Consider the following 15999-nt stretch of genomic DNA (forward strand, 5'->3'; position numbering starts at 1 on the left):
GGTGATTTATATTGCATTAATTGTCGATTTTATAGCGTTCCACTGCACAGTTTCCGACACTACTGAATCGATATAACGCTCAATAAATAATCAACTGTAACGTTAATTAATAAACAACATTATCACTATTTAACGTTGGATTGTGAATTGACTATCGAAAGATCTACTCGGTTTTTAAAATGTTGATTTAAAGCTACCTAATATAATGCTATATTTTATTGTAATTATATATGTATATATATATATATATATATATGTATATAATTTTCATGTATTGTATACTGACTCTGTTGCGAAAATTCTAGTTCATAACGCGCCTCTAATTACTTTAATTATCTCTTATCACGCTGCATGATAATCTTCCTTCATCTATCACACGAAACATCTAAATAGAGATTTTCAATTTGTTTTAGATTGTCTAAGCGGCTACGGTAATTAGGAATTTTGATAGAATCGCTGTCCCACTTTCTCGGGAGGACCTCGAAATGTTAGACGTTGCAAGTGGAACACGAGAAAATCAACGTAGTTTTCTCCCTAATATATCTTCTCTCTCTCTTAAACTTTGATAAACTTTATATCACTTACAACAAAAATTGCGTTACCATCACGTGCACGATATTTTTACGTTACGGAAGTCGGTCTCTTCTCCTCGCGGGAAGTGCCGACACGACTGTCGACATCGGCGTTCAATTCCTCCCCTGGATTATCCAAGTCGATCACCGAGATCACCGGGCTCATAGGACGAGGCCTCGATTCTTGATGGACGTTTGACACGGTATCCCGTTGAGTTTCTGGAGTGGAATCGTTCTTCACAGAATCGCTAGTGGCACCTATTATTTTCAGGGACGAGGAAGACGACGAACTCGACCGCGTCGTCTTCGACTCGTGTTCGGCCGGACTGACTGCCTCCTCGCTGTCGTTCTCTCGGAACAGCTTCCTCAGATCGCTGCCCAGTCTCGCGTCGACTGGACTCATCTTCGAGTCTACGGCGACAGTCAGGGCTAAAGAATCCGGTGGTTTCTTGACTCTGACAATATTGGCCGTCGCAGTGAAGGAAACCCTGATCTCGCTCGTGGTCGACACGTCGGAGTTGGGACTGCACGAGCCGCGAGACGTTGTTTGAGTAGTCTTCGGTTTCGTCGCGTCATCCATCGAGTGCCAACGATGCGGTCTCGCGACCGATGTACCTTGTGCAATGGCGCTTAAACTGTTCGCCGGAATTATTCGATGAGGGAACCGCGGTGAGCCGCGTATCTTCTCTCGAGAAGACGACTGACTCGTGCTCGTCTCTGAAACATTTTAAACATCGCAGTGTTTGTATTTAAAAGCTCTCTCTTTAGAACATTTTTACGAATTTACAAGATGTATTACGCAGCGAAAAAAAAAATTACAATCATATCTCTCCTTTCTGAGAGAGAAACCGATATTTTTATTATATCGAAATTAAATTAATAAATCCGATATTTCTGTAAAGGCAAAAATGTTTGAAATAATATCTGTGTTTAATTGTGAGATAATATATGTTGAAGTTAGGTCACACTTACGTGGTGGTAAGCTGAAATTTACTTTAGGCTCGCTACTTTCCTTACGACGTAATCCTACTAGGCTCAACCTACGGTCTTCCTCACTAGTAATGCTAATTATTGGTCCTGAACCGCATCGTGTTTGAGGCGAGTGAGTGCCTTGGGCGTCCACTTGGCAAGTAGAGGCAGCTTTCGCGCCGGGCACTAAACCAGCGATATATCCCATATGGACTCGAAGCGCCGATGCAACCCCTAATGAAGGTAATATTAAGCAGGATAAGTCGCATATATTAAATATGTGGATGAATTATACGAAATGCGAAAGCTAAACACGAAATATAAACCGCATTCAATCAAAATGTGAAACCTATAATGTTACACATGTTATATAATACGAAAATAACTTTTCTCTTCCCCTCTGCCTCTCAATTCACAAACGATTATAGACCGCAATGTGAATCGAGTTCAAATAATTTGCATTTATTCCTCACAAGCATTTCACGACTGAAAGCGAACAAAAAGCGCAAATTATTCCAATGTAATGGACAGATGGTCCCAATTGGAATTTTTACTTTTATTTTGAATTTTCGCTCATAGTTGTACGTGTGCTTTTGTAAAAATGTTCCTTTGTGCGAGAAATTTGCTCGCTTCTGACGTAGCAATATACATATACCGTTAAATCGTATCTATATCGTACCGTTTTAAGGTGTAAAGTGCCTCGATTCTTTTATTCCCCGGCGCTTTTCTCTTACCGGTGAACGACGCGGTGGAGGTTTTCCTGCTACTCGGCCTGCTGCCGAAGAGGCTGAAGAGCCGTTGAAAAACGCCCAGCCGATTCGGGCCCTCGGTCTCCCGGCGACGGTGCAGCTTGTAAAGGTCGGCCAGGCTTTGTCTGGGATCGCCGGGCTCCAGATCCGGTTGACTGCTAAATGCTACGGTACCGCGACGTATGCCTAATTTCAACAAGGGCCAAACTCGTACATGACGCGAAACCACCATTATGTGTCGAGCGATCATTATGATGGACGCGCATTATTGACGCCTGGGGTTTCTACCCTCCTAGCAGTCGGAATTCCGCATTAGGCGAAAGCGCGCGCGAGTTTAGACGACAATTATGCGGAAGTGAGTCGTGAATCCGATGAATGTGAGTCCGCGCTCGCAACAGGAAATATTCCTCTAAATATTATCCGAAAGAAAATTATTTATCTATCTAAATGAATTTAATTCCACGAAGATATGAACCAAGAATCTTTTTATACTTTGATCGATTTACGTTATTCATTTAGAACGACAGTACTATATTTCTTAATGTCGCTGATTAGACAATCGTTTTATTTTATTTCAGATTTGTTGCGACGCAAGTGCTCCAAATTTTTGCTCCATGAGATCAGTATTCCCGCGTAATGTCCTAATCGGATTACGACTGCAGGTTCAGTATGAAAATCGTCTTCAGAGTAGGAGAAGAAGGAGGGTAAATATGTATATATGTCTTTCATAGTAGTAAAATGTTAAAACGTTTCTTACTTTTCTGTATTATGTATTTTTGGGAACGACAAGCCGAAATGTTCTTTGATATAATTATATTCCATTCGAAATTTCGTCATACTTAGCCAGGAAAATTTAAAAAACCGCTAATATAACGCGAATCGTAAATTATGTGTCAATCTGAAGTTGGCAAAAGCGCATATAACGATTCACATCTTCAACTAGCTTATGAGACATGTTCGTTATTGAAATAGTGGCATTGATACTTTGACATATAAAGGAACTCCAGATCAATAATTACTAAATATTTCCGTCACATGAGTTTCAGTGCACCGGCACTGCGATATGTGGTGAGTACATCGTATATCATGTACGCAGTATGTAATTTACGTAATGTAGGGACATACACCGGATATACTCACACTATCGGCGAAGAATATTTCGACAGTGTCGTGAATGTCGTGATAGATTAGACATAGATATTTCCGAAAGGAAAACTGTAACTATATTTTTTTTCCTCATTCAAGAATCATCTCTTCTTAGAAAATCTCAATTAAAGCGTATAAAATTGCATCGATATCAAGATGCGTTTGAATGAAAAAGATATTTGAAATCGGGTCGTCGCGTCGTTTTCTTCGGAGAAAACAGCTTTGGAAACTTTTCACGGTGTTCACGATTTTTCCGGCAATGGCGAGAGAGACACTCCGTATGCATGCATACACATAAACCGGCGCGCAACCTTTGACCTCGTTCGATTCGGTGTCATGGTAGACATTCAGAAATATTGGGGTGGAACGTGCAGCGTACATACGTACGTGTACTCGTGTGCGGAATTGTCCGGACTTATCGAGGGGATTCTGGGATTTTGGAGACACGAGTGTAATGCGAGACCCGAGAGAGCTCGAGGATCGATATACGTATATGCCGGAAACGCATCAACTCTCTTCGCCCAACGAGCTCTTGCTTGCTAATAATACTGAATGGTATTCTCGCGATCACGGTCAAGTTGATGCGAACGATAATTGGTACACGCGGAACACGGGGAGGAGGGTACTCGATACATGTCTTGCGTTCCGGCGTGTCGCCGTCGGTGAATTATCGGAGCGTAAATATGCATGTGCATGACAGTTGAAAGCGGATATTCCGCGAGGCAAACGCGCGGTATTTGCGCTGCAAATGGCAAAGTGAGACGGCGAGTTTTCGAGGAAAGTTTCCCTTTGTCAGTAAGCGCTCGACAGATAGGAATAAACAAAATCAATTATATGCGAGGCGCACGTGTTTTCCGCGCGTCGCCACGGCGTAAGCGAATAAAATAATCGCGAGTGATTATTGCATTTTGTTCATGCGGTCTGTAAAAAAAAGAGTAGATCAATTAAAATGAGAATGGAGAGGGATTTATTCCTGCGAAATTGAACACCTACAGCTATTCGACGTGGCCTGGTGTGATTGAGAGTCTAAAGTTAAATAACTTCTAAAACTCTATTTTAAAGAGGATTGTCCACTGCTACTTTGCTCGCTGTTAAGTTCTTGCTCCGCATTATATACAAAGCTTCTGGGATATTTTCACGTAACACATTTACAACGAATAATTAATGCACTATAATTAAAATCCCCGCGACAGTGTTTTCGAGTATACTTTTGCGCATGCATTACATGTATGTTACTTTTCTCTGTAGAAGCGATAACCGCTTCATCACAAATCTAATTTACGAAACGCGCGGGAAAGATCTCGAGAAAAAGTTCAAATAAAAACGCTTTTTTTTTTATTTTCCGCTACACTAATATCTTCTATAACTCGAGCTCTCTTTTCTCACGCTTTAACTCAGGCAGGGCGAGCGTGAGCGAACGTTTTTTTTTTTTCAGGCAATTTACGTGCAATAAAGGAATTTCTGTCACCTTCCTTGGACATCTGATTGACGAAAAAGAAACGACGAAAGCGAGAAAAATATTAATAAACTTATGATTCCTTCCTTCTCTCCTAGCTAGCGAAGCTCGATTCGTCGTGCAAGTTTTGACACGTCTATTCCTGTCTTTCGGCGCTTTCGTTTCGATAATCTGCCAGTCACACTTTCGTCACTTCAAGTATTTCCATCGGTCGAAACTTTGGTTTCGCACCTTTAATATAAATAATGCATCTCGCCGAAGAAGGTTTCGGTCGTCCCTTCATAGAATTCAATGCGAACCCTTAGCTTCCCAAATTTAGACTAATGAAAGTCAATCTATCGTTCCGCAGAATGCCACACGTATACGAATTGGCTCTGTTGATCCGATCAATATTGTGTCATCTCTTTCGTGAAGACGTTCCGATAGCTTTCGCTGTCGCGATTTGTCTAACTGTTGTCTTTTAGAAGGATTGATTCAAACGAAGATTGAGCGTCGAAAATAAATCTAAGTGTTTAATCGAGTACAGGTCGGAATAGCGTTGTTTTTGCACGGCGGATCTCCATATCGCGACTATGTCGATTTACTGCACTTACCGGACGAATCTGCGGAGGGCCAGCTAGCTCGGGGGATAACCGGCGGCAAAACACTGAGCAGTAAAAGAGGTAAGCCGCCCCCGATACTTGGATTTCGTTGTGGGATCGAGGCGCTTGATGAGGCGCGTGACGTCTCCACTGGCTCTTGCGCCAGTTGCTTCTCCAATCTGGCCAATTCCAGTTCCAGCTGTGCCATCTCACGACGATAAACTCGATTTTGCACCTCCACGCGATACTGTAACTCCCTGCCGAAGTACGATCGTTTTTAAAGGAATGCGAAACTTTAAATTATTCAGACAATTTTCACAAATATCACTTTCATATATATATATATATCCTCTTATATCCAATATGTAATTATTAACTATGCTACATATTTAGAAATTTGTCGATATGAGCGAGATAAAAGTACGTATATAACGGATGTAGATTTTAAAGCGGTTAAAACGTAGACCAATTCTGTTCCGTTCGAGTTGTTCAATAATAAATAACGTAGCAATTCAATCGCCTCTTAAATTTTCTAAACATTTTATTTATGAAGCGGCCGCTGCTCGTTACCCGAAAATCGAGCGATGCGATGCGATTTCTCTCTCAGCGTCCGCAGAAAGAACGCGAGGGAATTCTAGCTCGTAGGCGAGATAAAGGGATATCGCGTCTGGAGGTCAATCCGCCCCATCGATTATCCCCCGCGGTGAGAACGTTGGGTCTTACCGTCTCTTCTCTCACGACTCTTGACTTTTCTGTTTTCTTCATTCCCGCGTTTTAGTTCGAGAAGATGCATTCTCTCGCGCTGGCCACTCACCTTCTGTCGTCGGTGACGAATCTACGCGTGTTGCATTCGATCTTGAGACCGAGACTCTGCACGACCGGGTCGGCCCTCTCCCCGGCCAGGATGTTCGCCAATTGGGGCAGAAAGAGGAGCGCCAGGGTCGCCGTGGTCGAGGCCAGAATCAGGGCAGTGATCGTGACAAAGGCCAGGGTCGCGCGGTCGGGCATCAAGTTGGCTAGCACTACGACGATACCCGACGTGATTACTACGAAGTACACGCTCATACCGATGTATTGCGAGTCGTTTAGGGCTGGAATCTTTACGTGCCTGAAACCATCAGCGATTTCACTCGTGTATTGCATATCTCCGTGCGAACTGGCACTGATGTTCGGCGCAATTTGACTTAGCTTATACACAGGAGGCGTATGAAACGTCTCTCGGTGGACTGTTTTATTTAAACCGCTTACGATCAATCAAAGGATAAGCTAAGCAGGACCGCGGTAATATCTCCTGTGAGAATTATACAGATATGCGAGAAATTAATAGCGGGGGTTTGCCTTCAAAACGACATGAAGTATGCAATGGATTATCTCTATTATCGGGGGAGCTGGCCTGCTTTGCGGTATCCACGGACTTGGAAACGTCTTTATCCCTAAGCTCACCTTGTTTCCCAGGCCATGTAAACTCCGACTACGAGTAATAAACCTTTGTAAACGTAGAGAGCGCTTAACCAGCCGTTCGTATGCTGCGAACGGCACACCTCCACCTGCAAAGGCAAATAAAGGCACGAGTTAATTGGCCGCGGTTCGTTAACGTTAATCACTGTGGCAAAACCGTTAGGTCCATAGTCGTCGCCATGATACCTCTCGAGACGGCGAAACGAAGTCGAACGCGAAGTCTTCCGTTTCGTATCACTTACTTGGGGCTGATAGACGACTCCCCGGTCCTGCGGGCTTATCTCTAGAGTAAGATTTTGCAGGTGACGTTGCATCGGGTCCAGAATCACCCACAGGGTCACCACGACGACGTCGATCACCAGGAGCATGCAAATTAAGAATATCAGCTGGGTATCCTGGAGCAGCTGAAAAGCACGAAGCGATAACTGCGATTTATGAGTCTAACTGGGAGCATCGATTTCGCGTGCGCGCGAAAGCGCGTAACTTTTCAGTGTCTTTTTTTTTCCCCCTCGAAACAAATATTGGTTTTACGGTCACGTTACGTGTACCGAAGGGTGGGGGGAGGGGAGGAGAATTATTGTTCGCGTGTCGCCAACCTTGTTCTTGACGACCCCGCTCCGACTCCTGGTGAAGATTCTGTGTACCCGATAAGTCTTCGTGAACATCGAGCCAAAAGCCAGGGAGAAGCCGGCCGATAGCAAGTACACTCTCGCCTGTTGATAAGAAACGCATAACACATTTATGTTAATCCTTGCCTTCAAAAGAGAGCACTTATCGCAAGCGAAATAATTATAGGAACGAGCACTTTGTAATAATCGTCGAGAAAACAATTTCAATTATTGCGTGTTTGTATAATTCTCGACGAGCAATAAATGACTGCGTAGTTATTATTGCGTATTTTAACTAAAAAACATTGCGCTTTCTCTCTCATCAACTCCAACTTTTCCAAATCATTTTTTTTTTAATTCTCAAATCCGATTTGTTTAAAAAAAAAGTGTGCCTTTACGTAATGCCTCTATTGCAAGGCATCCAGTATTAACGCAGCTCGTTAGCATACATTGTACGAGTCAAATCGACACCGATAATATTGATCACGTCGTCGAGGACGTTAATAGTCCTCGTAATAGATGTTAATCACCTTGCACACTGTAGGATAATAACCATCGCTGTCGGATAACGTGGCGTCGTCCAGTCCCAAAAGTATAACGGCACCGTAGACCAGACTACATCCGACGGCTGCCATGTTATTCAGCCTCGGGCTTGAAAGTTTTATGCTTCTGCCAATATCCAGGAATAATGGACTTGAGTGATATATCGTGACGATTTGCATACAGATTCATGGGTATATATGTATAGCAAGCGCGAGCCCCATAAGTGAGCTGTCTTCATTTATTTTGATTCATAAAATCGATATCACGTATATACTTACTAATAAAATTATTTCATTCTTTTTTTTTTTTTTAAGAATGATCGCTTAATATTCAGAAAGTGTATCCGCGAATATTGTCACAAGTATCACTTGGATGTTCGTGCTTTTCCATGATAATTCTTTATTTTATCAATTATATAACGATACTGAATATCGTACTTACTTGTGTCTGCGAAAGTGAAGGTTAAAGGCCAGATAAGCGAGCGCCAAAGTGACACCGACGCTGGCGATGCAAGTGATAGCGAGGAACGCGGCGGGTGCCACTGTCACCATTCGTAATCTGCGTGCAATAACAAACTCGATCACCCTGCTCTGTCGCTCTCGAGCTTGATGAATTATCGAGCGATGTTATCGAACGCGTAATTTAATTTAAACATGTTGTTCAGCGATGTTATAATTGCTACCGCTATTGCTGTACACAATACATTACGCTAGCTCAGTACAAGCTGTAATTATCGCCATATTATTGCCGCAAACGCGTGTCGAAACTATAGCTAAATATTTGACGGCGGCGATGATTTGAGATACTCCACATGTAAACGATTAACGCTGGAAGATTATCAATTTTTATTCCAAGTTATCGAAATCATAACGATAAAATTAGACTTAATAAAAATACGCGCTGTGAATAGTGCTAATATCTTTCAGTAATTTTATTTATATCGAATTCTGTAAATATAAAATTACTCAAGTACTTAAACAAAACACATCAGTTTATTAATATGCAAATTAGGATGCTCAAGACTTGATTTACCCAATAATGATTCGAGCGGTTCAATCAAGTGTGATAATGTTGATAATACGTACCGGAAGACCCTGCGAGCCGCTGGTACTTGCCCTCCAGGCCATCTTGTAGCCTCACATCCTGGACAGTTCATTATCAGTTTCTCATCTTCGGGAGTGTAGATAGCTATTCTCTTAATATCGTGTCCTGTAATCGAAAAACTTTGTCATCAATCACCGAAAGCGTGTCACGCTATTAGATTGCAGTTGGATCGATTAGTGAATTTCATCTCCGCGAACCTTTGACGATGCAACAATTAATAGTCGTCATTTAAAATCAATTACTTGACTTCTAATTCAATATTTGTTATATACTAAATTTATTTAGATTACGTACTTTTACGAAATACAAAAAATCGCAATTATTGATGAAATAGGAGGTGACGGAATTGCGGAACGGGACGGTAAGATGAATTTTCTAGGGATAAAGACTATTGATTTTTACTTCAAACTACATTTTTTTTGTCTCTGCTCTATTCCGATTTCTCTTTCCTTTCATCGTGAATATCTAGTAAAACTGTTCCGTTCGTGTGTTAGAAAATAAGTAGCGGAAAGAGATCGAGACGTCCAAAGGGACGTTTATTCACGTTGGGAGCGTAATTTCCTCTTTCTCTCTTTTGTTTGCGCACCTACCGCTTTCGTCTTTTTGTTGAGGGCAATTTTAAAGGGGAAATTAATTACTTCTCTAACGCCCGAGACTGGTGACATATGCAAAAACAGAAAGAAATTTGGAGTATAGTCCAGAGAATAAAATGTTAATAATGCAAACAACTCCCAATTGTGGTTTGATTATGCTTTCAAGTTCTACGCTAACAATATTAATTCTAGCAAAACAAAAACACGTGACTTTTGCCGAGTATTGATAATTATTTTCTTATTGGGGATATATATTGGGGAGATTATAGAATTACAGTACACGTCAAAAGGGTAACGTTAATCAAATCGAGGCTTCAATTCCTTCCACCTGGTCGTTCGGTGTCCTTAGAAAATCCATTATCCGCCCCCTTTTCTCTCTTATTCGTTCAACGATTTATCGGTCGATGTCGGTAAGCTCGGATATTCGCGAGACTGGCAAAAGGTGGATTGGAGCCGTGCGAACCTTGTCAGCATTGCTTGCACCACACCTGAGGCCGAAGTTTCAGTGAAAAACCTATTCGAATAACGGATTAAGCGCTATTCGATTAAGGTGATCGCTTTTAAAAGCGATCGTCTTAATAGCAAAGCGTGACACAGGGAGAATTATAGCGAATTAGTAGATACACACGCGCACGCGCGTATACTGTATTAGAAAAGATATTTCTTTTTTAATCGATTTTAATTCTTCTTCTGGGATAATTGAAAAAATTTAATTTCTTTCACGTGTCGCATTTATATCAGCTAGTATTGTGCAATTCAAATTATCTCAGAAACCGTTCGGAATAAGATACATGTTTATATGAACATTTTTTAAATAATCGATACTATCATTTCCCAGAATATTTGTTTTTTCTTCTGAGATATTCTGTGTAATTATATAATTTTACTTATAATAGAAAAAAATATACAACTTTGTAGAATAACACCGTTAGAAAAGCGTAATAATTAATTCAATAAAATGATGTAATAGAAAATTGGTAATATATCGAGTAATTCTGGAAATGGAGATATTATCGTATCGTTCAATCGTTCTAAATGTCATTCGTGATATTATGCAAATTGATTTGCTGCCGATGCGATATCCAAGTTGTCTTCCTTCTATAAGCTAATGTGTAATTAAAATAAAAATGAAATTAATTTGATATCGATGTCGTTATGAGTAAATGGAAAAGTTATAGCTAACAATAAACAGTAATTTTTCAGCAGCATTCAATCATAGAAATATGTCTCTTAAATCGATATGTCTCTTAAATCTTTAAGCAGACTTCTTGTGTTTGATTCTCAAACGAAGCGATCTGGATTTCTTGCCAAGTTCTTGGAAGTATAATACAATCGATTATTGTATTCCTTTCAGTTACATTCAGTGAAGATCAAAAGAAAAAATGTCCAATTATGAAAGTACCGGTGCAACTTCGATATTTTCGTATCAGGATTGTCGATTTTAATTAATCTCCGGAATACGAAAATTAAAATATTATACGATCATGGTCATAGAATATCTCATACAGTAATCATATATATGTATATATATATATATATATATATATATATATATTAGTATATTAAGAAATAACATAATATTATATTGAAATATTATTTTTGTATGTCTTGAATTATTTCGATATTATACGTTTTTTAAGATATTTTCTATGTATACAGAGAACAGTATTCTTTTAAAATTTACACGAAATGCAGCAAGAAAAAACATATTTAGAGATAATACAAGTATTTAATAATTTATATTTAGCTTTGAAGAAATGTCCATAATTCTATTTAAAAAATTCTACAAACTAAAGAATCGCATGAATAAGTAAAGATGTGCAGAGTTTATAAAATATTTATTCTAAACTTCTCTTCAAATCATAAACCTCTTACGCAGATTTAAAGTTTCACTAAACTGCTTATCGTATAACAAATGCACGAGTGCTTTTACTAATTTGTTGTTGTTTTCATTATGCAAAATGTCTTAGAACCATTCTAGAGCGCTCTGTAGTTTTGTTGTCGATTTTCTCTTAGTACTAAAAGCAGTTAGCTGTGTCACATCAAATTTAATTCTACAAACAACAAAGAATAGCCATGTCGTTACATTTATTCTTTCTGCTAGAATCAGCAAACGCTCGCAATTTATACTATCCATGCTACCTTTTGTTTCTCTCTGCCACCACGTTTATGTGAGTTTCTGCCTTGTGCACCTCGAAGCGTTTAGATCCATTTTACGCAAACTAAGGTCTGCAATTAAATGTGCAGCGGAAATTTTATATTCATAAAATTTTATTTATCGTACAAAGAATATCTTTAGAATAAAAAATTCTGCAGACTTTTCCTAAAATTTAGAATAAAATTCTACAGTGGATCCTCTCACAAATCCCCTCCGCGCATCTTAAATCGTGTAAAGTGGCCTTTACAGCTTCCTGCTATCCAGCAATTTGTTTGCCTTTCAGCGCGTCGCGTGAGCACGCTTGCTGATTTCGCGAGTTCTCGGTGCGGCGATTATCATTTGGCGAACAAGAAAGAAAAATTGGGCGAGCGTGATTTTACGACGGTATAATAAATTGTCGGCCAATCTCCCGGATTGTATTCGCCCGGAGCGTTTCGGACGTAAATGGTGGATAAAGGGATCTGTCGCCCGCGGTTTTTACGAGCGGTTTTATCTTTTATTTTTTCACGTCCGTCATATTCCGTCAACATCGCGACGCAATTTCTCCAGCGAGCATACACCGTAATATTTCATGATAAACCCGCGACTGCGGGGCGCGCGATGACCGCTCACCCGCGTGCTTAATCCCACGTGCAAATTGGGCACGGCGAATTTTAGATACCACTAGCGATACATGATCCGAGCTTGCCCTACGGCCGTGCAAATAGATCGATAGAGTGCCCCTCGGAGCACAGGAATTATTACATCTCCTCGAGTGACCTCGCGGATATCACGGTACAATAAGGTAAAGAAGTAAGGTAGAGACGCGGCCGGTGGTGTCCGATAGTGAGTAATGGGAAAACGACGGGAAATGACAAAGTGAAATAAACGACACGATAGACGTAGATGACGTAATCGCAATTGCCTTCGAAACAAGCGACAAATCTATTTGGCCGACTCTGTCCTGCATGATTACCAAGAGTAATCGGACAACCTCATTATCTCTTGTCGTAATGAGGTAAAATGAAGTTCAATTTCGCGCTGCCTTTTTTTCCACGTTCTCGCTTTCATCCGATTTTCGCTTCAACGTGATATGCAAACGACTTGTTCCTCTCATCATTTTTCTCTCACAAAGATATCATGTTGAATCGATATCCGTAACGGCTCGTCGCGTACAAGAATCTTTCCTATATGTTCAGTCTTCTTCGTAACCCTCGTTGACCTTTACGAAGAACTATACTATATCTAGTCACTTCACCCCATCGCCCTCCATGGTTTTCCTTCGTCTATCATTATATTCTTAAGTAAGGATACGTCGTAAGGATATCAATCGATCTTCGCCATTTGATTTGTCTTACGAAAGGCAGGTAGCTATCCCCTTTTTATCCATCCCACGCGATTGCAATGTATTGCGCTGAAAAGTCTCAAGTCTCGCGGCGACGCGAGGTTTACTATTTGCCGTGGAATTTGATCGATTGCGGCAGGGTTTGACAGTTGAAAACGAGCGCGCGGCTAAAAGAAAAAAGAGAGAGAGAGAAAGAGAAAGACCGAAGACAAGTCACAGGTGGTGGAATGGCGCGGTGACAGTCGATACTATTTAATTTGTCCAAACAGCAGTGCGGATCTCTTTGTACTGATCCTCTCTGTAGTTGTCACTGACGCCGGAAATTCGTGTCAGTTCGTTGACTTTATCTAAAATCGATGTCCCTGGCGCGATGCTAAAAAAGAAGTTGCTTCTTCGAGCGACTCCGAGCAAGGGTTAACGAGCTGGGCGATGAGCCCGTGATATGCCACAGACGGTGGTCGCGTTAGAAAGGCGTGAAAATGGCGAAAGATTCTCTCGGGTTCAGCGCTCCCGAAAACGAAAGAGAGAGAGAGAGAATTTGTGATTTTACGCGACAAAACCCGTAAGTTTTTGACTACCCCTTAAATCGCTTAAAAACTTCCCTAATAGAGCACACTTCTTCCCCGCGCGATTGTTTTTGTCACAACTGACACGTGACTAATGATTTCCCACCGTGAGCATACACGAAGTGGAAAATAATTCTCGTGAGTTTCGAAGGGTTTTTCGTCGTGAGGATATTGTAACGAAAACATTACTGCAGGATTATACGAGCGCTGAAAATAGAACGCTTTGTGTCTTGAAATATACGAACGATTTTCCTGGAGAGAACGAAAAAAGGGAGAGAGAAATAACATAAACTTTATGGTATTACAATTCAAGAGGATCTCAAGTTTAAACAAAATGCTTTGGGTTATCTGTCTCTCGACTTCTCTTTGTTAAATTTACCGCGATAAGAGGCAGATGTTCTAATATTTGCTATAAATTTCGCGAACTACGTTTTAAGATGTAGATAACAGGTTCCTTCAACGTTATACTCTTGATGATCTAATCAGTATTATTTCTGTTAAGCTAATAATGAGAAATATTATTGTGTAGCATTTATAACACATTAAATAAAAACATAATAAATTAATGGAGCCTTCTTTATGTGTATAAATAGTAGAATGAAAGAACATACGAAATATATAATATTAAATAATATATACTTGTAACATATTTGTAGTATATTTTCAAATATACCGTATTCAAATAGACAGTATTCATATAATTTTTAATATCCAAAAAATGTGCTCGTACTTCATACACAGTAGAAGACGAAAATACGAAGCGGGCTATTCGTTGTTTCCTATTGAAGCTTTTAAGAGATTGTTCGGGCATGCCGCTTTCAGTCGAACAACAGGCAGGTATAGAGACAGAAGAATAATGAATCGCGGCCTCGATCCCGAACGCGCATCGAGGAATACGTGAAAGTGAAGCAGTACTACTGGATACTGGATATAGGTGACACACTATGGAAATATTTCCGCCCATTATCCGCCGCATGCATTGTCGGGGCGCGAGCGAACACGCGTGTCCGCGTTACGCCGCGAGGAGGAGGCTTGATTTCGCGGGGAATTCTACCGTCGGAATCGTGGGCATGCCGGAGGTCGGTGCTTCCACGGGTTACTCGAATTATGCGTTGGTATTGTGTTGCCGACAAGAGAGAAACTCTTGACCCATTGTTCGTCGCCGGCGCGGCGGCGGCTGCCGAAACTCGGAATCTCGTACGGAATCGTGTACATACATTCGCTCAAGGCGCTTCGATTCTCTTCGACGCGAAACAGCGTGTATATCGATTATCGTAAAGCGGCGCGTAAATTTGCAGGCGAAAAATATCGCGACGCACGCAACATTTCATCTGAATTCCGCGCACGTAAACTTTCATCGTTGCCATCGTCCCACACAAATCTCGTTTTCCGGCGCAGATTTTCAGGCACGATTTAGCTTCACGTTTTGGATCTCCAAACGAATTTGGTATCTATTCAAATTTTTTGGTCCGTACACGCTGCACGCGTTTATGTTTATAGTGCATTGAGAAGATGCACTTAGCATTTTAACGATGCAACGTTTGGATGAGCGTTATGGAAGTTGTACAAATATACGTGACGTGGAACAAACGGCTTCTTCGGTTTATCTCAGATGCACGATCTCTCGACGTACTAAATGATTGTCCCGGTTGAAATTGCAGTGCAGTTTGGTCGGAGCAATCTCTCTCTCTCTCTCTCTCTTGCATAGAATTAATTATAAAATTTCGGCGAGAACATGTGTGGACGTCTCCCGTGAGAATAATACGAAAGCAATTACGACGGCATTTATCTTGGTTTTGCGGTCCTGTATTTTCCATTATTTGACCACAGCGTACGACGCGAGGTGACTGACGCACACGTTGTAATTACTAACGCATTAATTATCGTAACAGAGCAGCAAAAAAAAAACACCTTTGAAAAAGCTGCTGATATTTTTAACATAAAACTGTTAATATCGGCAATAATATTAATGCGATATTTTCTTCTTTTGTGCTGCCTTGCCTACTCGTGCCATTGTCATTGGCAATAATTTGAGAAACATGTGTTTCATGTAACTCTAAAGCCGATTTTCGACGATGAAAAAATATTAGTTTAGCCAAGCGATATTATTGAAAATATATTTCAGCTCTCTTTCTCTCTCTTCGAGTCTCTTCGCTTTCGCGAGCGTTTTTT

General features: G+C 40.7%; 1 protein-coding gene across 1 annotated transcript in view; it reads right to left on the bottom strand.

Annotated features, from left to right (window-relative positions):
- Window positions 1–278: 278 nt before the first annotated feature.
- The window catches only part of LOC105458495, a 60747-nt gene continuing 45026 nt past the window's right edge, over window positions 279–15999 (bottom strand). Inside the window, exons 8-18 of the mRNA XM_011703838.1 lie at window positions 9168–9291; window positions 8524–8640; window positions 8070–8208; window positions 7528–7644; window positions 7174–7335; window positions 6917–7020; window positions 6288–6581; window positions 5486–5730; window positions 2276–2476; window positions 1545–1775; window positions 279–1289 (exon numbers count right to left, since the gene is read on the bottom strand). Of these exons, the coding sequence (XP_011702140.1) occupies window positions 622–1289; window positions 1545–1775; window positions 2276–2476; window positions 5486–5730; window positions 6288–6581; window positions 6917–7020; window positions 7174–7335; window positions 7528–7644; window positions 8070–8208; window positions 8524–8640; window positions 9168–9291 (2402 nt within the window). The 3' untranslated portion in view covers window positions 279–621. The remainder of the gene's footprint in view (window positions 1290–1544; window positions 1776–2275; window positions 2477–5485; window positions 5731–6287; window positions 6582–6916; window positions 7021–7173; window positions 7336–7527; window positions 7645–8069; window positions 8209–8523; window positions 8641–9167; window positions 9292–15999) is intronic.

Source organism: Wasmannia auropunctata, unplaced genomic scaffold, assembly GCF_000956235.1.
Source record: "Wasmannia auropunctata unplaced genomic scaffold, wasmannia.A_1.0 LD334508.1, whole genome shotgun sequence".
In the NCBI taxonomy this organism is placed as follows: domain Eukaryota; kingdom Metazoa; phylum Arthropoda; class Insecta; order Hymenoptera; family Formicidae; genus Wasmannia; species Wasmannia auropunctata.